The sequence below is a fragment of the Cetorhinus maximus genome, chromosome 9, assembly GCF_964194155.1.
Source record: "Cetorhinus maximus chromosome 9, sCetMax3.hap1.1, whole genome shotgun sequence".
NCBI lineage: Eukaryota > Metazoa > Chordata > Chondrichthyes > Lamniformes > Cetorhinidae > Cetorhinus > Cetorhinus maximus.
In genome coordinates this window covers 119,287,423-119,309,469 of record NC_135887.1, presented here as the reverse complement: position 1 = coordinate 119,309,469, position 22,047 = coordinate 119,287,423, and the positions used below count along the sequence as shown (strand labels likewise).

Below are 22,047 nucleotides of genomic sequence, written 5' to 3'. Positions count from 1 at the left end.
ATGAATTACTATTGAAGTAATGAACATTTATTTTGAAATATCGTGCGTATACTACAGCAAAAGAGGCAGCCAGTGTAGGCATGAATGTTAATCTATCTTGATGGTGTGGACTGAGAGAATGTTTCCCAGATACCAGCAAAACTTCACCATTCTGCTTAAAATACTACCATGGGATCTCTTCCCTCCAGCCTATGGACAGGATCATGGTCTAATGTCTCATCCAGAAGAGAGCACCTCCGGCAATGCAAAACTCCTAGAGTCTTCCACTAAACTTCAGTCTTGATTATATGGTCAACTCTGGTAGTGGGGCTTGAACTCACAACCTTCTGACTGAGAAGTGAGTGCTCTCACTTGGTCAAGCTGATATGGGATTAAAGTTTTGTCTATCAGGGAGAGAAACGCTGGTGCAGGCTGGATGGTTGAATTATCTGTTTGTGTGTTGTCACACAAAACGTTTCAGAACAAATGATTCTGACAAGGTTTATCTGCAAGAAATATCTGAAACACACCTGGTTCATACAAGGAGTGGGCGCTGCTTTATCTTGAGGCTGTGGCATTGCATCAGGATCCTTTCTCCCCATCTGTTTGAGAACTGGATTTTCAGGCAGCAGGCTAAACAAATAGTAGAATATCTTTGTTTCAAATGTAATTTCAATTTCTTTACAGACAGCATTAGAATGACAAACTATGCAGACAACTTTCTTTATGTTTTCACCTTCAGCAATACTTTGGTTGTGTTTGGAACAGATATGGAGAAAAGGATAGGCACGTGGGATTAGAATAAATCACTCCATCTGAAGAACTAGCATCACACAGGTGCTATGACAAAATGAACTCCTCCTGCCCTACAATTTCAATATTTTTAGGTGTAATTTGATGTTTTTTTGGTGAATATAAATATTCATAAATATAACCATTCAAACCAGTGAATATTAATATTTAATCTCAAATCTTAATGAATTTATCAAAAGCACACCATTTCGGAGGATTGTTGTGAAATTTCTCTCTCTCTGCTAACCTTTCTCCTTACCACCCAGAAGGACAAGGGCAACAGATACATGGGAACACCACCAGCTGCAAGTTGCCCTCCACACACCATCATGACATGGAACTTTATTGCCATTCCTTCACTGTCGCTGGGTCAAGATCCTGGAACTCCTTCCATAAAAGTACCTATACCACCTGTTCAAGGTGCAGCAGTTCAAGCAGGCAGCTCACCACCACCTTCTCAAGGGCAATCAGGGTTAGACAATAAATGCTGGCCTAGCCAGCGACACCCACATCCCATGAAAGAATAAAAAAATTAAATTTAAAGCAAAGCTAGTGTATATATTACATTTAGCAGTATCTGTAATTGCCAAATTTAGGGTCACAGAAAATAATAAAAATTAAAATGAGAGCAAAAGCCAATCATTCCTATCGATAAACTTCCCTACAATAGAAAATGCCTTATAACAAGGATATCCCCATAACCATCCATCCTCTGTAACATCAGGATGCTATATCAGAACTTGCCTTAAAGGAACAAGCAAGGTTACACACTGCTGCCTATTAGCAGAATAATACATGGTCTTACATGTCAGTCCTTATAAAAGACTGTCTGAGTCATAGGCACAGGGAGCAAATGGGAGAGGTAACACTGCAGTGAAATGTGACATTTCTATTTTGTATCTGATAAAGCATGAGAAATACTTGGCCACACATGAAGCACATTAATTACTCTGTACATGTCCAAACTGTAGTCTGGGAAATTTCCGTATCAAAAAAATTCCACTGTGTTTGCACAGGGCTCTGTATATGGCAATACAAATCTATTCCTCTTAACCTGAATTATCCATTAATTCAAATTGAAATGATGCAAAACAAACCACCTGGCTGGTTTATTAAAATTACTCAATTCAAGCTAAGGATAATTAAAATGCTCTTTTCAGCAAAGAACTTAGAATTAACAGTGGACCAAGTAAGATTCTCTATTTCCAGAGTAGTGATATTTCTGGAGCATAAGTTGAGGAGCCAGGTTATGGTTGAAGAGCTGGATGAACTCATCTCCTTTCCCTTATTCTTACTGCATTACTGGTGAAGTTGGCTCATTCAGCTCAACATAGTAAAACCGGATGTGAATACTTACTCAACTCTATAGACTGAAGTTTAAATGGTACATTTGTTAATGTTAACTTTTTTTGCATGTTAGCCTGCAACACCATACATGAAATCATACAATGTAGGACATTGGTCCCCAGCATTGACCATCATCTGGAGATAGCAATCAGGTGTTGCTTATATGGAGAGTCAGAACATCTGAGGGGCAAGGCACCTCATCAGTCCTCGATGTCTCTTAGTGAATTGCTGAATATTAGAAAAACCTCAAGACTAATTCAATTGACAGAAATGGCCCATAACGTAGCAAGTACCTAAAAAGGCAAGTATGGAGGTTTTGTGGCACAGTGGGTAGCATCCCTGCCTCTGAGCCAGAAGCTTGGAGTTCGAGTCCCACCCCAGGACTTGATGGCCAAGGAGGCTGCAGGTTATCAACCTGTAAATCCTTCAAACACATGCCAAAGGCAGGTGGGTAAGGGCTGGAGAGACTCCTGATCAGCCATGTGATGGAAAGAAAGTTGGAGCCTCAACCATCACTATCATTATTCATAGCTACAGATTAAAACATTCATGTAAAAATGCATGTTGCCACAGCAACTCTAACTCAGAGTGATCTGTAACACACCATCACCAAAGGGACAGATGTCTGAACTGACAACCAAAGCTTCTGGAGAGTTAAAAAATAACTAGTTCTATTATTTTCTTAAATACTATTCCCTCTTTATCTACCCAGTGAAGGGAACAAGGTATCTCATAATTCCATTGTATAGGATAGTGCCATTCCTGTGGCAAGCTTTATATTGCATGAATGTGGATACATCTGGGTGGAGTTAAATCACCTTATGGAAAATTAGGTCACAGCAACAAAGTACACAAGAAATCAAGTGCAGCACAATGATAAAAGCACATCAAGTTTGTTGCCATGGTGATATATCAGCAAGATTAAATCAACTGATCTTTGCAGGTCTTTGCGTGACATCCTTAACTATGAGTCAGCAAAATGAAGCAATTTCTAACAAATACAATTATCAACAAAACATTTATTTTCAAGAAATTACTCTGAGGAACATAAGAATGGGAGTGGGCCATTTAGCTGCCTGAGCTTGCTCTGCCATTTAATGAGATCAAGGCTAATCTGCAATCTAACCTTGCCCAATATTCCTTAATACCTTTGGTTAACAAAAATCTATTATTCTCATATTTAAAAGTAATAATTGATCTAGCATTACCACCCGTTACGTGTAGAAGTGTTGCCTAATTTCACTTCTGGCCCTAACTTTCAGTCTGCTCCCTAGACTCTCCAACCAGCAGAAATAGTTTCTCTATTGTTCCCCTTAACATCTTAAAGCTTTGATCAAATCACCACACAACCATTTAAATTCCAAGGACTACACCCCTAGTTTATGTAATCTCGCCTCGTAATTTAACCCTTGAGTCTAGATATCATTCTGGTAAACGTAAATTGCACCCTCTCCAAGGCCAATATACCCTTCCTAAGTTTTGGTGCGCAGGACTGCTCACAGTATTCTAAGTGTGGTGTAACCACAGCTCAGTATAGTTGCAAAGGTACTCCATTCCAATTTTAATAATGCTCCATATTATGGCTGAAAGGAATCATAAATTATACTTACTTTCTTACCATGTAGAGATCCCCACTTGTATCGAACTGTGGTCTCTGTACAATTACAGTTCCAGGGTATGGGCTGGGTTTCACATTTGAATGGCTAAACAATTGCATTCCAAAAGGACCGTGATTCATCACTTGATGGGGTATCATGTGGTTGGAAGTTGAAGTTATCACTGAACGTACACGCAGTAGTTGTGGATTGTATGGCTGGCCATAAGGCAGTCTCTGTACATTCTGGGATGGAGCATTAGCATAAAGTGCAGGGTGTGGAATTTGATGTGAATAAATTCCACTGGTCATTTGACTAGTATTATAAGCTGCAGAAACTGGATGAATAACCTTTTGCCTTTTAGTTGAAGTTTGGCCATCAAGATCTAAATAGTCTTGCTCTCTGCCAAGTTTACTAGCTCTTTCACCATTGCTTTCTATCTTGGAAGCCGCTACTCTTCTCTCTGATACCTCACTTTTCTGCTTCTTTATTGAAGCTTCATGTAAAGGTTTGCATTCATCTCTTTCCGGTATTCGTTGCTCAGAATACATATCAGTTCTTTCCCTCAGATTTGCCTGCAATTGCCCGGTGCCCTCTCTTAAGAACATGAGCGGTGATTGGCTATACAAACCAGGTTGCCCAGTAAGGTAACCCCGATCAGACATTACAGCGGACTGAATTGACTGCTGCGGATGATAGCCAAGATTGTTCATGCGAGAGGAGATTTGCTGCTCCGTCGGACGCTGGTAAAAATGAGAAGCCTGCCCCTGCATCGGATGAGCTACCATAAGATGAGGGGGGTGCTGGACAAATGAATGAGCTGATGCCAGGTTCTCGGGATTACATCCCAGATAGTGCATGTAAGCCGACACTGGCCCAAACTGATGCCTTGTGTCAGGGCGAGCGACAAGTACAGCAGGGTTCCTCTGTTGAATGCCACCAACAGTTTCACCACTACCATTAGGAAAATCTGAATGAGCTTCTGCACTGTTTGCTAATTTTAGTCTCAGATTTTCCACTGATTTGGGATCTTTCATGCTATGCTTTTCACCGATGGTTAAACTATTTGACAGCACCAAATTCTGCCCCTCCCTTAATCTGCAATCTTCTGAGTCTTTTTCTCCAACTGCATTGCTGTGAAATAATTTCTGTTCTTTAAGTTCTACATTCCCACCAAATCTCTCTGATTCTGCACTTTTTCCTGTAGTGTCTTGATGAAGTAGATTAGCAGCTGCTGAGGTACTTAGAGGGGTTACTTTATTAGAAGCAGGCTCCTTGCTCACCAAATGATGCTGATCCGTAGAAAACAATTTGCTGTAAGCAGCTTGCTCTAGAGATGCACCTGTAGAGATTTAAACACAAAAGAATTAGTACAGGGTTTATCTTGCTAAATCAAGGAAGTCAAATAAACAATTGAATAGATGATTGCAGCCAAGGAAGAAAAAGATGTTGCTAGGAATGCAAAATTTAAACTTGTTCGAACAGCTGAACCAAAACAAAATCGTGGTGTATAAATTCATAACATTTAATTTACACCCAGCTGGAATGTATCCGACCTCTAATAAAAGTAGACTACCTTTCTTCTGTAATTGTAACCCTTGAAACTCTTTCGAGTTACCAACAGTCACAGATTGCAACTCTTTTCGAGTACAATCACAGTTCTTGGTTTCCGGGAGTGGGACATGAACCCACAACCCTCTGATTCAAAGGCGAGGGTGCTATGAACTGAGCCACAGCTGACACCTCAAGAAACACTGGGAATTTCTAGGTGGTCTAGTAACTCTTTCGAGTTATCAACAGATCACATGTAACTCTTTCGAGTACATTCACAGTTCTTGGTTTCCGGGAGTGGGACATGAACCCACAACCTTCTGATTCAAAGGCGAGGGTGCTATAGTGCGATGTACGAAGAGTTTGCAAAAATGTTCTGTTGAGATTCACTACAGATCCCAGACTATGCTGTATTTATAAATTATGTTTTAAGTTTTCTAATCCTGAAAATCACACTCTTTAAACAGTGCTCATGGTTCATGGGAAAATGAGATACATATATGGAGGTTCACAACCTCCAGGTCAGATGTGTAATTTTTAAACACTTGAGGGCTAGGTCTTAAAGGGGTGCTGTAGTCCCCACCTAAAAAGTCAGTGGGGAGCCTGCCCACAGGCAGAATCCTGTCATTTAATGGCCAAAAGGCTATTAATAGGCTGGATATGGGATTTAATCTCAGCAGTGCCAGGCAGGAGCAGTGGTCACTGCTGGGATTGACAGGCATTCACCAATTGAGATTGTCACTGGAGCCGGACACGAGGGTAGGTGAGGGGGATTTCGCTGGGGTCAGGCTGGCATGCCCCAGTGAAGGGGATGGAGGCTGGGTTTGACAGGCTGGGGGTGGAGGGTAAAGGGGAAAATGTGATTATAGGGTTAGGAGTGGGGATCTTATGGACATGTGGACACAGAGAGGAGGTCTCCCCCCTACTTGCCTGACACCAGCCCACGCAACTAAAGCTGCTGGGCTACCCCATTGCATGAGCCTCCTCCTGCCCTCGGTAAAATAACGACAGAAGCACCATTAATTGGTCTCTTAAGGGCCTCAATAGGCCCAAGGGCAGGCAAGGTGCACGATGCATCCACCACCCCCATAACATTTCATACTGGTCAGTGATAGGCAGGTAGGCTATGGAAAGGATGGATTTTACAAGCACCACTCCACTCCCCTCCACCGGCCGCCTTCAAAGCCACCAGTGGGGATCATAAACTCTAGCCCAAGTAAGGCATTTGGTACAATATCTGTTTCTTCGGAGCAGACATATTAATTTTACAGAGATAACTTCGGTGCTGCTTCATGCTTTCGTCGGGACCTGGAAAAATTTATTAATTTTGCTTCCAATCTCCACCCCTCCATCATTTTCACATGGTCCATCTCTTCCCTTCCCTTCCTTGACCTCTCTGTCTCAATTTCTGGTGATAGACTGTCCACTAATATCCATTACAAGCCTACCGACTCACACAGCTACCTCGACTACAGCTCCTCACACCCCGCTTCCTGAAAGGACTCCATCCCATTCTCTCAGTTCCTTCGCCTCCGTCGCATCTGTTCTGATGATGCTACCTTCAAAAACAGTTCCTCTGATATGTCCTCCTTCTTCCTTAACCGAGGTTTTCCACCCACGGTGGTTGACAGGGCCCTCAACCGTGTCCGGCCCATCTCCCGTGCATCCGCCCTCACGCCTTCTCCTCCCTCCCAGAAACATGATAGGGTCCCCCCTTGTCCTCACTTATCACCCCACCAGCCTCCGCATTCAAAGGATCGTCCTCCGCCATTTCCGCAACTCCAGCATGATGCCACCACCAAACACATCTTCCCTTCACCCCCCTGGCGGCATTCCGTAGGGATCGTTCCCTCCGGGACACCCTGGTCCACTCCTCCATCACCCCCTACTCCTCAACCCCCACCTACGGCACCTCCCCATGCAAACGCAAAAGATGCAACACCTGCCCCTTCACTTCCTCTCTCCTCACCGTCCAAGGGCCCAAACACTCCTTCCAAGTGAAGCAGCCTTTCACTTGCATTTCCCCCAACTTAGTCTACTGCATTTGTTGCTCCCAACGCAGTCTCCTCTACATCGGAGAGACCAAACGCAAACTGAGCGGCCGCTTTGCAGAACACCTGCGGTCTGTCCGCAAGAAAGACCCAAACCTCCCTGTCGCTTGCCATTTTAACACTCCACCCTGCTCTCTTGCCCACATGTCTGTCCTTGGCTTACTGCATTGTTCCAGTGAAGCCCAACACAAACTGGAGGAACAGCACCTCATCTTCCGACTAGGCACTTTACAGTCTTCCGGACTGAATATTGAATTCAACAACTTTAGATTTTGAACTCCCTCCTCCATCCCCACCTCCTTTCCATTTCTTCCCCCTTTTGTTTTTTCCAATAATTTATATAGATTTTTCTTTTCTCACCTATTTCCATTATTTTTAAATCTATACCTTTTATGCCCTGTTAGTCTTTCCACCCCACCCCCACTAGAGCTGTACCTTGTGTGTCCTGCCATCCATTCTTAATTAGCACATTCGTTTAGATAATATCACCACCTTCAACACCTCTTTGTTCTTTTGTCTGTGACATCTTTTGATTATCTGCTCCTATCACTGCTTGCTTGTCCCTACAACCACACACCCGCCCCCCCCACCTTAAGCCAGCTTGTATTTCACCCCTCTCCTAATATTACTCAGTTCTGTTGAAGGGTCATGAGGACTCGAAACGTCAACTTTTTTCTTCTCCGCCGATGCTGCCAGACCTGCTGAGTTTTTCCAGATAATTCTGTTTTTATATTAATTTTATATATCACTGACAAGGTTCAAATTACATACAACACTGCGTGAAATGCTTCCTGGTATACCTGCTTTCAATTAACCTTACAGCAGAGAAGAGGCCACTAGGCCAATCGTACCTCTGCCAGCTCTTTGAAAGAGCTACTATAGACAATCAGTCCCACTCCCCTGCTCTATCCCACAGCTCTATTTTTTTTCCCTTTCTAGTATTTATCAAATTCCCTTTTGATTGAATCTGCTTCCACCATCCTTCAGACAGTGCACTGCCCATTATAATAACTTAAAGCGTATCTGAAACTGACTTAACTGTACAATTTGAGGAAATTACCAGCTGTACTATAACAGCTAGCTATATCCTCAAAAAGCTCTTCTGTCAAACACAATTTCCCTTCTGTAAAACTATGCTGACTTTGTTTAATCACACCGTGATTTTCTAAGTGCACTGTCAAGTCTTCCTTAATTATAAATCCCAACGTTTTCCCAGCTACTGACATCAGGCTAACTGGCCTGTAGTTCCTTGTTTTCTCTCTTCCTCCTTTCTCAAACAGCAATGTTACATTTGCTAATTCCTATTTTGCTTGGAGCTTTCCAGAATCTAGGGAATTTTGAAAAATTAGAACTAGTGCATCTACTATCCCGACAGGTACCTCTTTTAGAGCCCTAAGATGTAGGCCATCAGGTCCTGGGGATTTACTGAATTTTAGCCTCCTTAAGTTTCTCTAATACTTTTTCTCTGCTGATATTAATTACTTTAAGTTCCCCACTTTTATAAGACCCTTGGTTACCCCTATTTCTGGTATGCAAGTTAATGACTTCTATTGTGAAGACAGACAAAAAAATTTGTCCATATCATCCATAATTTCTCACATCTCTGCCTCTAAGGGACCAATGTTTATGTTATTACGTTAGCTATTCTCCATTATATATACACTTGTAAAAGCTCTTACAATCTGTTCATAATATTTCTGGATAATTTACTCTCATGTTCTATATTTTCCCTCATCAACTTTTGGTGGCCCTTTGCTGGTTTCTAAAACACTCCCAATCCTCAGGATTATGACTATTCTTGCAACATTATAAGCCTCTTTTAATTTAACGCTATCCTTAAATTCCTTAGTAAATCATAGGTCGATCTTTCTGAGTTTTCATTTTTGGCAGTTGAGGTATGAAACTTAAGAGTGACTAGGTATGCTTTAAGAAGCTAAAGGTGGCAGCCTTTTTTTCAAGGAACTGTTTTCGAGGAGAGCGTGCAGGCTTCAAAATAGGAAATATCACGTACAAGTCTTCATTAGGTACTGCAACTGTCAAACATACAAATTAGTCCTAAAGAAATGCTAAATTTACATTACCTGCTAGATTGCATCTTTCAGTCACTGGGAAGTCTGAACAAGAGAATTAGAAGTTACATTCTCCTACTCAGCTCAACTTTAGAGTGATGTGCTGGGTTTTCCACTAAAGTTGGATAGAGTCTCAGCTGTAATGAAACTTGCAACAACACCAAGAAGCCGCAAGAGTGACTCTCGGTGCAATTTATTCTGCCCCAGGAACTGCTCTCCAATTTAACAAAGGTCAGAGTGGGAGATTAGGCAGAATGTAACTGAAGCCAGTCTTTCCCCTTCTCCGTGGCTTCAATTTTTTTACATTTCGCTGTAACCCTAATGACTTTGCTATATTTCATGAAGGGCAGCACAGATTTAGCCAAAGAACTTTCACATTTTAATGTGAAGATATAAAAAATAAAAATCAGACAAAATGTTTAGTTATAAAGTCAATTCTTACAACAGTCTATGGTACTAAAATATATTACCTTTAGCAAATGGTCTTTGAGACGTTTGATCAAGAGGACTGCAGGGAGATTTATGCGTGTTAAAATCTGAAATTTGCATGAGAGGCTGACTTGGACATGGTTCACTGTTTTTCACAGACGTTCTACATGTGTTGGGTAAAGTCTCGTTTTTAACAGGACCTCCAGTTCCAGTTGAGCTGTTTGCTGCTGATAGATGGTTCTGCACAACAGGACTTGTATGCTCCACTGACACTCCCCGAGGTGGCACAGAAGTAGACTTTCCTTCTGCTAGTTTGTGTTGAGGGTGGTGACTGGAATGGTACAAGTATCCAGGCCATTCTGGTCCGTTAGTCTGATTTAAATCTGTCACGTGACAATCACCACTTTGTGTATTTGGCAGTACAGCTGTTTCTCTGTTTCCATGCACCGTTGTTACAGCAGTAGATGAATGGGAACTGGGAATTTCTGTCTCAGTCTGTGGAAGACTCAGATTAGTAGATCTATTTGGTCTAGAGACAGGGGAATGTATTGGTACTTGGACATCAGAGGGAATAGTAGGCATGCTAGTGTGAGGAGGTGCATTTCCATGACCACTGGATGAAAGACTGGCTGTTTGTAAACTTGCAGAACTAGATCCAGCTGAAGCAGGTGTCATTGATCCATTCATCAACATTTGTTGCTAAAAAGGAAAATGAGAGTTTATGAAATAGAAAATAAATATAACTAATTTCAAGGCACAAAATTCTTCAAAGGTTACGGAGTTAAGACTAGTTCAAAGGTTGTCTCATGGATTTCTTTATCAGTTCTGTTGCTATCAGACAGAGTAATCCCTTCCAAAAAGGGTACAGGAGCAGGGGGGACCTGGGTGTATATGTGCACAAGTCTTTGAAAGTGGTATGACAGGTTGAAAGAGTGGTTAGCAAAGCATTTTTAAAATTATTTCACAGGACATGGGCATTGCTAGCAAGGCCAGCATTAATTGCCCGTCCCTATCTGCCCTTGAGAAGGTGGTGGTGAGCCACCTTCTCAAACTGCTGCAGTCTATGTGGTGTAGGTGCTGCAGTGCTATTAGGAATGGAGTTCCAGGATTTTGACCCAGCAACAGTGAAGGAATGGCGATATAGTTCCAACTTACAGGTGGTGGTGTTCCCATGCATCTGCTGCCCTTGTCCTTCTAGATGACACTGGTTTGGAAGGTGCAGTCAAAGGAACCTTGGTGAGTCGTTGCAGTGCATCTTGTAGATGGTACACATTACAGCCACAGTGCGTCGGTGGTGAAGGGAGTGACTGCTGAATGGGGTGCCAATCAAGCAAACTGCTTTGTCCTGGATGGTGCCAAGCTTCTTGAGTGTTGTTGGAGCTGCACTCACCCAGGCAGGTGGAGAATATTCCATCACACTCCTGAACTTGTGCCTTGTAGATGAATAGGCTTTGGGGAGTCAGGTGCCGAGTTAGTCGCTGCAGAATTCCCAGCCTCTGACCTGCTCTTGTATCCACAGTATTTATATGGCTAGTCCAGTTCGGTTTCTGGTCAATGGTAATTCTCAGGATGTTGCATACAACATGGGGCATGGAGTACAAATGCAAGGAAGTTACGTTAAACTTGCATAAAACACTGATTCGGGCTCAACTGGATTAGTGTGTTAGATTCTGGGCGCCACATTTTAGGAAAGATGTGAAAGCATCAGAGACAGTGCAGAAAAGATTCACAGAAATGGTTTCAGGGGTGATGAACTTCAGTTAAATAGATAGGTTAGAGAGGTTAGGAATGTTTTCCTCAGAAAGAGAAGGTCGAGAGGAGATTTTATACAGGTGTACAAAATCAGGAGGGGTCTGGACAGAGTAGATAGGGAAAAACTATTGGTGGAGGGATGGAGAACAAGAGGGCACAGATTAAAGGTAATTGGCAAAAGAAGCAAAGGAGACATGAGGAAAAACTTATTCTACACACCGAGTGATTGGGATCTGGAATGCACTGATTGAGAGTGTGGTGCAGGTAGGTTCAATCGAGGCATTTAAGAGGGAATTGGATTATCTGAAAAGGAAGAATATGCAGGGCTATGGGGAGGTGGCCAGGTGTGGCACTGATCCTTCGGAGAGCCAGCACAGACACGATGGTCCGAATGGTTGCCCTTTGTGCTGTAACTATTCTGTGATTCTGCATAGGCAAACGATCAGGGCCAGTATTACCTTCTACTTCAGCCATCAACAAATTTTATTTAGGAACACAGGAAAAACTGCAGAACATCCCACTCCTGAATGTCAGTGGAGAACATTGCTTGGATGAAAAACTTGTCTCTTAGGTTCTAAAGAGACAACCTTCAACTCATCCTAATTCTGTGGGAAAGTCCATGAAGCATGCACAGTTTGGGGCACACCAAAGGGGAAGCATTTTGATGCTGTTAAGCATGTCAGTACTGTTCTCCTTTATGCCAATTAAATTAAATAGCACTTTTGAAGTAAAGTTAACTGTAAATATTACTATCGATCACCACAAAAACATTTGGGGCTGAACATTTTCCCCAGCTCTTCGGAGGCAGGCGGACTGGCAATATGGTGGGAGAAGACATCATGGCATATTACCAGCAGTGAGAACCTTAACAGCACGACCATGAGGTTAATTGCCATCTCTTGCCTCTGTGGGCATTTTAACCATGTCAGGGCAGCCCACTGCTGCACAAGGAGACTGCCGTCTGATTGGGCCAGCAGCTCTTTGAGGCAGGCCGCCACCAGCAAAATGTCACTCCAGGGTCCCGATGCCCCCCGGAGCGGGGTTTCCTCCTGCTTTTGGCCCCAGTGGCAAGACTTCCAACTCCTTCAAAAATTTCAGCCTTGGATATTTTATGATTTCAGACTACTTAGGATCGGCTCTTCATTATATTTGCGGTATTTAAAATACCTCTTTATAATTCATATACTTTGCATTACTCCAAAAGGCTTACTTAAAAAAACCCATCCCAGGCCATTATTAAACTAATGGCTAGCTCAGATCTGCAATGCAGAAAGCTCAAGAACAAGTTATGGTCAATACAGCCTCACAAGCACCCTTATTCAGGAGCTCAGTCTGAAATAATACAGCTCAGTGAGAGAAAAAGACAGAGCTCGCCCTTGATTATAACAAGATCCAATACTAATTCAATATTTCCTTATTTTTCAGGCTCCCGATTCTTCTTTATAGCAAAAATATATATAGCTTGCTTGCTGTCAAGTTCACATTCTCATCATCATGAATGCGAGGAATGTCAGCTCCCAGGAATGAAACACTTTACATCTTCTAGGTTAGTTATAGCAGGAAACAGATTCAAAGTTAAACTCCAAATATTCTGCCTCAATACCAACATCAGAAAAGCACCTTTGCCGTGAAGATATGAATCTTTCCATTTACCACAACAGCCTGCATTACAACCTCTCAAGTGAGATTATTAATTATTGCTAAATTAATGACACAGAGAAACTTGGTTGAGATTTTCTCAACCCCAACAGTCAACAGAGAGAAGAGGCTTCATCTAAATAAAACTGAAATAAACTAAACATGAAACCCCAGAGTGAAATAATAGTAGGCAACTAACTCACTGTCACCCAGCTAAAAATGTTGTCTCCTATACCAGTATTCCACTTACCAGTGCTTTCATTTTGATACATTTTAAATAGTCAATTAAAAAATATCCTTGCATTGTAATAACGCCATTTACTTGCTTTCACGCAAGATAGCAACAAGATGACAAAACAATTTGGTGGCACGTTGGCAGTTTTGACTTAGCTTAATATTTATTAAATTTCAAATGGATAGATGCTACATTACAGAATAAGTACATTTTTAAAAAAGCCACCGTAGACCAAGAGTGACCAAGATATTGATATGCCTCAGGATACCTGCATCCGATACTGCTGCTGAAACCGTTTCCGTATTGGTTCCATAACATTCTGTCCTGGTACCTTAGGAGCCTGAGGCTGATTAATGACTTCAGAACTTCGATGTGGGCCATTGGTTAAATTTTGCTATATGTCGAAAAAAAGATGTGATTTTTAGATATAGGTATAGAATCAAATCAAGCACAAGTGAGCAGAAGCTAAAGTACAGCAAAATCTGCACTCCCTTTCACGGTTTTGTTCAGTCATTAGACAATCTTCCACAATATGCCTTTACTTTATCCGCTATGTGATTTCAGCACAATCTAATAATTGACAAGCTTAGGTTTTGCACGCACCACCATCCCCCCCACCCAAGACAATTTATTTTATTGGCCTTGGAATTGAGTGACAAAATTATTAGATTTAGCATTTGTCTGGTCCTTAGCATTATCCAACTTCCCAGGGTGTGCCATTTCCAATCATTCTGGCTTTTTACTTAAAAAAAATACAGTTCAAACTAAGTAGAAGTTAATTATTTTCCCCATAAATCTAGGTTGGCACAATCATCTAATGTTTATTCTTACTGATGGCAGTTCACAATGCCTTGTGCAATGATTCAAAGATTAAATGATGCTTTTGATACTGCACCATGACAAAAATTGGAAGTCCTGTGTTCCATCGTCAGTCAACGGCAACATCCATGCTGTGATCAGATACTAATTTGCTCATTCTGTTTGAAACACTAAGCACAGCCTGAGACCAGGTACTGGGCTTGGGAGAGGGATGATGAGGAAGGAGGATAAAAACTTATAACAAAAAGTAGCGAAAGAATCTACACACTCAGCAGCTGAATATAAAGCAACACTGAATATGGTTGTGGAAGTACATCTGACAGTCCAGACTGCCCAGGTGTACCAATTAAGTGATAAAGAATAAAGAATGAAGGGGAAAATAAAAGGTGAAGCAAGTAGGAAAATAGTCAGCAATTCAACGCTCAACAACAATATGACTTTGCTTAAAATATGGACTGGATTTTGTGGTCAGTGGTGAGGCAACAGCGTTCTCCATTGATCATGAAGAAGGCTGCTCTAGTGATACCTGCGGCATGGATTTCCAAAATTTGGCATTCCACAAATATAAAATCAGCTTCAAGGGTGTTTAGCAGTGATTATGAAATTAATGCACCACTTAAACCCCAGCTACTCTTCATTCAACAAGGTGCAATTTCTTCAAGGGCTTTTACAGTGAGGCTAACAGTGTAAGAGTGAAAGTTCTTCAATTCATAGGTTTTCCATTGAGAAGATATCCCCATCCCTCTGGAGAAGTGTAGAATTACTGTCAGCAACTTTTGGATTTATATCTGCACACGTGTGAAGTCCCAAAGTTGCTGTCATTTTCAGTGGAGTGATGGACAGCGAACGCCGACAGTTTTGACATTACTATGATAGCAAAATCCTAGCCTAGTGTCAATAGCCATTAGAATATGTCCAGTGTCAAGAATGCATACAAAATAAACTGAGTACAGGTCTTCAGTTCAATCAAACCAGAGATGATTAAGATCTAAAGTGTTGTGGAATTAGGTCCAATAGTAGCTTTCAAAGGGCAACTGGACACATACTGAAAGAGGACTAAGTTGCAGACGTATGGGGAAAAGGCTGGGAGTGGAACTAAATGGATAGTCCTTTTTAAACTGCTGGCCTGGGTACAACTGGGTAAATGGCTTCCTTCTGTGCTGCAGGGTTTTATGATTTTATGAAGGCCTGTACTTCCTGTCACTTGAATTTAATTTCCAAAGTAGTCGGCCTGGTCAGCTTCCAGCTGGAAAACTGAAATTAACACTGCACAAAGCAGCGCTCAAGCTGGGTGGATGAAATGGCATTTTGGAGGAAGAGAAATATAGGAACCTGGCTCTTTTTTTCCGTAAGTATACTTTGTTACTGGGATGTGGACAAAGCTGACAAGCCACCATCTTTGTTCATTAACTGCCCTAAGATGGGGTTGATGGGCCAGCATCATTTCTACCCAGGTCCCCACCCTCCCTCCCCTCATAACTGACAGGCTTGTTAGGTCATTTCGGTAGGCATCAGGAATCAATCACCAAGTGTACTGTTGATCAGCACATGAACCACTTGTTTAGTCTCACTGAATAGGACAGCTTAGGGAAGAAATAAGTGGGATAAAGGCGGCACAATATAATATTACTAAAGAAAAGTCATCAGCCAGAAAATGCTCTTGCCTTTTCTTCCATAGTTTGCGTTTGACTTGGCAAAGGTAGCTTGTTGCAAAGCTGTTGCTGAACATCTCCCTTCTTCTTAAGATCAGCAATCATCTGCGGGTCATCGCTGGCTGAATGACTGTTCACAAAAGCATTGACTTTTTCCATTCCAAGAGAATGATCAGTTCCTTCAGTCAGTATCTCAGTTTCATCCTTAGCAAAGTAATAGGATTTATTTCTGTGCTTGTCTTTCTTCTCCCACATAATTTTAGCTTGGAAATCATCATCGCTGTCCACTTCATCCTTGGGAAAGTACTTGGCCATTGCTTTGTTGAAGCATCGCTCCACAGCTTGGGCCATCAGGGTGTACTCTAAATACAAGAAAATTATGATTGGAAATAGATTTTCAAATTACAAGTTGGAAATGAGTCACTTAAAATCAAAATCTTCAAAGTACAACTGAAATAGTCAAATTCCTCATCCACTAATAGAACCCAATGTCACACTATCAAAACTTTAAGCATGTAGAATGACTAGTCATTTCTGCTTTTAGCCCGAAGTAGAAATCTTTTTATATAACCATCTAGTACATTTTTTTCATTATACCAGGTCAAAAAGTAATTTTCTGTATATATTGAAAGGCAATCTTTCAATACTTGCATTATCTTGTTCCTTAGGCAAAGTCAAAACCAATGCATTCCCTGTGTCCCATTCTGTGTAATATAATTGTTACAATTATGAAGTTCATACGGCTATGATGTTTTGGGACTGTCTTTAATTTAGAGTAAAATGAAAGGGGTCATATAACCTGTTCTGAAATCTGCCTGACAGCAAGCTCGGACAGTTTAATTGTTAGAGATTAAAGGAGCCCCAGACTGTTTTACTGGGAAGAAGGTACAAGTTGTTTACGCTTTGAGACAATGGCAGCAGTCTGTCTACTAATATAGGATAGACTGCGAGTCTCCAATGTCCCTGAAAAACATTGGGAATGATCAGGGCTACACAGCAAGTATAATACTGCTATATAGAAAATTTAGAGTTGAAACCTCTTTTTAACTTCCGAGGGGATGTCTCTCCTCTGGTGAAGTACTTACAGTCTCAAAACAATTTCCCCATGCCCTGCACCTCTGAAGCCAAGGTGGTGGATCCCAGACCACAAGCAATGTTTGGTCAAGGACACAAGGAAGTAGGTCACTGACCTTTTCCTCCACTAATGGCTAAGATCAGGCTAAGTATTGACCAGCGCCAGGATTTAACATGCATCGTTTCACAGCATTACAGCATCAATCTTGTTCAGAGGCACTTGATGTAAAGGAAAGGAATGTAGGAGTAGATATTTTCTCAGGTTATTAGGAATTTAATACAACCATTTTAGATGATCAAATATCAGACTAACCATTTCCTTTCCCATTGTATTGTTCACAGTTGTCAAACATAAGCCTGAAATCGGATTCAAAGTCCCATCTGCTACAGTATTTCTTTTCGGTTAGCTTATTTTCAATAGTTGAGAGATCCATCGGTTCCTTTAGAAAGCAGAAGGAATAAATAGAAATAAGCATTGCAGGGCAGTGAGTGTCATGGTGCTAGAGAGCATTGTCAGAGATATATGCTTTTAACAGGCTAAATTTGGCCAACTATTACTTGCCACCATATTTCCATTAAAATAAAATGTGCATTCATTAATTTACACTGGTAGTAAGGCACTGCTTAACCAATTAATGTTATTTTACATAGCTTTATATATATAAATCAATGAGGGGAGACTAGAGGTAAGGCCGTTTTTCCACAAAAACTTGACTGAGCTCAGGGATCACATACTTACAAGGGAGTCAGACCGTATACTAGTCGAATAAAATTTTACAGTTTTTGCGAGAAATCATTAAACTGTCATTTATTAAAACTGTATTATTAGTAGTTATTCAAATTCCTAGAAATACAATGTAAAATCTCTAGGCCCAATACATAAAGCAAAGCAGGATCTAAACATGCATAGGGGGGAAACCGGTCTCTGTAATGTTACTATGAATTTCCTGTACATATTACAATATCTTACTTAGATATTTTTCAGCAGTTTGTTCTGATGTTATCTCCGCAAGCACTCCAAAATTGATATTAAGACAAAACTTGCATCTAATTGGCCATTTCTAAATTATTCCACGGTTCCAATTTAAATTCCACCACTTTAAAAATAAAAGAAAGCCAGATATTGCATTGAATTTCTCCTCCCTGGTGAAATAAAGTTAGGAAGCCTAGCAGTCAGGGTGTTGAGGCGTGGGTCAGCATGAGTTACATTAAGTTGGCATAGAAGGATATGAGGGGACATGGAGTGGGCATAGGGACATAGCTTGGCATGGTATGAGGGGTGGGGATGTGGGTAGGGGCATGAGGTGGCATGGATGGGGGCATGGGGAATGTGTGGAGGGGGTGCAAGGGGTGTGGGGTAGGGGGCTGTGTTATGTTTTTGCTTTATTTTTAGAAACTTTGATACAGTGCCGGCGCACTGAAGCAGGCCTTCTGCCTAGCCCACTTCCACACCAGGCATCCTCAGCATTCGTTCCAGGGTTGCCCAGCCTGACTCCTAAGGAACCCCAACACCCTGGAATGAAAATCTGACCTTTCCATCACTTTCTCCCGGGTCAGGTTTACTGATGTCCTGACTCTGCACTCCCAACCCAGGAGCAAAAATTCAGGCCAATGTTTGAGTTTTCTTATTTAATTGAAAAGCCAAACCTGCATACTTTTCAGTTAACGGTATACTTTAAAAAAATTTGAACCATCTCAGATCTACAAGTGAATGATACCAATAAAGAAAGTGCTCTTTGCAAAGATAGGAAGAACTTGTGCCCTAGAACATTCCAAAGCACTTTGCAGCCAATGAAGAAATGTTGAAGTATAGTCACTGGTGTAACATAGGAAAAGCAGCAGTCAATTTGGGCACAGCAAGGCATCTGTTTCAACTGTTGATTGAAGGCTATATGTTGACCAGGACACTGGCAGAAATGCCCTGTTCTTCAAATAGTGTCATTGTTTCTTTTACATTTATCTGAGACAGCAGATGGGATGCCATGATTTAACATCTCATCCGAAAGACCAAGCATTCCCTCATCAGTGGGTGGCAGCCTGAAATATTTGTTCACACTGACAGCCACTGATGCCAAAACTCTTGTTTCACCCCTAGCAGCCCTTCTACTTTTTGTCAGCAGGTGAATACTAAAGAGTGGAATGCCTAACTTACCTGAAGAAATCAATTTATGACATTTGGATAATAAACACAGCAGCAGTGTTGGCTGATATCCGTGATAGAAACATACAAAATAGGAGTAGGTCCTTCGGCCCTTTGAGCCTGCTCCGCCATACAAGATGATCATGGTTAATCCTCTACCTCAACGCCATACTCCTGCTCTCTCCCCATATATCGTGACGCCTTCAGAGTCTAGAAATCTATTTCCATCTTAAATATATTCAGTGACTTGGCCACCACAGCCTTCTGTGGTAGAGAATTCCACAGGTTCACCACCCGCTGAGTGAAGAAGTCCAAAGTGGCCTACCCTGTACCGAGACTGTAGCCCCTTGTCCTAGAACCTACCCAGCCAGAGGAAACCATCCCTGCATCCAGTCTGTCCAGCCCAGTCAGAATTTTACATGTTTCAATGAGATCCCCACCTTGATTCTTCTAGACTCCAGTGAATACAGGCCTAGTTGACCCAATCTCTCCTTATACACAATCCTGCCATCCCAGGAATCAGTCTGGTGAACCTTCACTGCATTCCCTCTATAGCAAGTATATCCTTTCTTATGTAAGGAGACCATAACACACAATGCTCCAGGTGTGGTCTCACCAAGGCCCTGTATAGCTGCAGTAAGACATTCTTGCTCCTGTACTCAAGTCCTCTTGCAATGAAGGCCAACATACCATTTGCCTTAACTGCTTGTTGAACCTGCATGCTTGCTTTCAGTGATTAGTGTACAAGGACACCCAGGTCCCTTTGTACATCAACATGTCCCAATCTATCACCATTTAAATAATACTCTGCCATTGTTTTTCCTATCAAAGTGGATAACATCACACTTATCCACGTTATAGTGCATCTGCCATGTATTTGCCCACTCACTCACTTGTCTAAATTGCCTTGAAGCCTCTTAACATCCTCTTCACCACTCACATTCTCACCAAGTTTTGTGTCATCAGCAAACTTGGAAATATTACATTTGGTTCCCTCATCCAAGTCATTGATATATATTGTGAATCGCTGGGGCCAAGCACCTGGTGTGTTGGCCAACACTTTCCCTCAGCCAACACCACGGAGAACATGTTGAAGAGTAGACCAAAGCCTGTCTTACAGTAAAGTGCTCATGTACATATTAAATTACACAAATTATTCTGAACAGAGATAACTTCTTCAATCCTAAACTGGCTTCTCTCGAAGTACACAAGTCTCTAAATTAAGATCGGTAGGTTGTACATGATTGTTTAGGGTGGTATTTTTCAGTATACATTACTTGCTAACAATGGTAAGAAAAGCATTTTTGCAGGCTGTGGAATGAGGCTTTAAATTGAACACTGTTGTATCAGTGGCCCTTAAGCTAAAATATTGTCTAAATCTTGTATAATTAGGTGTGCTCTTGATGAATACCACGTAACAAGACATATCATATCTCCATTTAGTATCTCATGTTCATAGGCTGATTACATTGGAAGTGTAACTATGTATTTCTACATGGCAGAATTTGCATGGCTGCTTGGCAGCATTGAAATTGATTGACATGCAGGTCCAAACCGGCTGCAAATAAGGATTTAGGTATATCGGCTGCTCATAAAGCATTAGAAACTAGAATAGTCATTTGGTAGCACAGAACTTGAGTATTGCTGGATAAAAAAAAGACATGCTGTCAAAGTTTTTTGTCTTGCACTCCTCAAGACAGATATGCAAGAATACAAGGGAACAATTTATACTGCACGAGAAGAGACTGCTGATTGGTTGGAAAGTGGACTCTGATTCGCAGAGGTGTTGCCATGGAGAATGCACCAAGGAACAGTTAACTGCCAACTGCCTGGTTTGAATTTAAACAAAAGCAAAAAGCTTTGTCAGAAAATCTTTTTCAGATACTAGAATATTGTTGAATGGGAACTGGACCGCTCAAGTGTTATCACAAGGCCATTTGAGGTTAATCACATCAGAACGTTGTTGGTGTTAAACTTTGCCAGATTGTATTTCATTATCTTAGTTAGTATGTTATCGTTGTATTCTTATATTTTAACACCTGTACTCTGTTTCATTTAGTTACAAAATCAAGGAGGAGTCTTGACAGTGTGGATGTGCAAAGGAAGTTTCCTCTTGTGGGAGAATCTAGAATTATGGGACACATTAAAAATAAGGGGTCACTCATTTAACACAGATGAGGAGAAATTTTTTCTGCGGGTCGTGAGTCTTTGGAACTCTTCCTCAAAAGATGATGGGAGCAGAGTTTTTGAATATTTTTCAGGCAGAGGTAGATAGATTCTTGATAAGCAAGGGAGTGAAATGTTATCGGGGGTAGGTGGGAATGTGGAATTGAGGTTACAACCAAATCAACCATGATCTTATTTAATGTCACAGCAGGCTTGAGGGGCTGAGTGGCCAACTCCAGTTCCTAATTCATATGTTCTGTAAGGAGGTTATGTTAAACTTGTATAAAACACTGGTTCAGCCTCAACTGCAGTGTTGAGTCCAGCTTTGGGTGCCATACTTTAGGAAAAATGTGAAGGCATTGGAGAGAGTGCAGAAAAGATTCAGAAGAATGGTTTCAAGGATGGGGAACTTCAGTTACATGGACAGATTGGAGAAGTTGGGAGAGTTTTCCTTGGAGAATGTTGAGAGGAGATTTGATAGGGGTATTCAAAATAATGAGGGTTCTGGGCAGAGTAGATAGGGAAAAAACTGTTCCCACAGATGGAAGGATGCAGAACGAGGGGGCACAGATTTAAATTAATTGACAAAAGAAGCAATGGAGAGATAAGGAGAAACTTCTTTACGCAGCAAGTAGTTAAGATCTGGAATGCGCTGCCTGAGTGTGAGATAGATGCAGGTTCAATTGAGGCATTTGAGAGAATTGGATTATTATCCAAAAAGGAAGAATGTGCAGGTTACAGGGAGAAGGGTGGGGGAA

General features: G+C 41.5%; 1 protein-coding gene across 1 annotated transcript in view; it reads right to left on the bottom strand.

Moving 5' to 3' along the window:
• The window catches only part of LOC144684976 (uncharacterized), an 84,129-nt gene that overhangs the window by 2,465 nt on the left and 59,617 nt on the right, over positions 1-22,047 (bottom strand). The window contains exons 13-18 of the mRNA XM_078549455.1: positions 17,297-17,423; positions 15,922-16,271; positions 13,707-13,832; positions 9,855-10,512; positions 3,729-5,055; positions 510-612 (exon numbers count right to left, since the gene is read on the bottom strand). Of these exons, the coding sequence (XP_078405581.1) occupies positions 510-612; positions 3,729-5,055; positions 9,855-10,512; positions 13,707-13,832; positions 15,922-16,271; positions 17,297-17,423 (2,691 nt within the window). The remainder of the gene's footprint in view (positions 1-509; positions 613-3,728; positions 5,056-9,854; positions 10,513-13,706; positions 13,833-15,921; positions 16,272-17,296; positions 17,424-22,047) is intronic.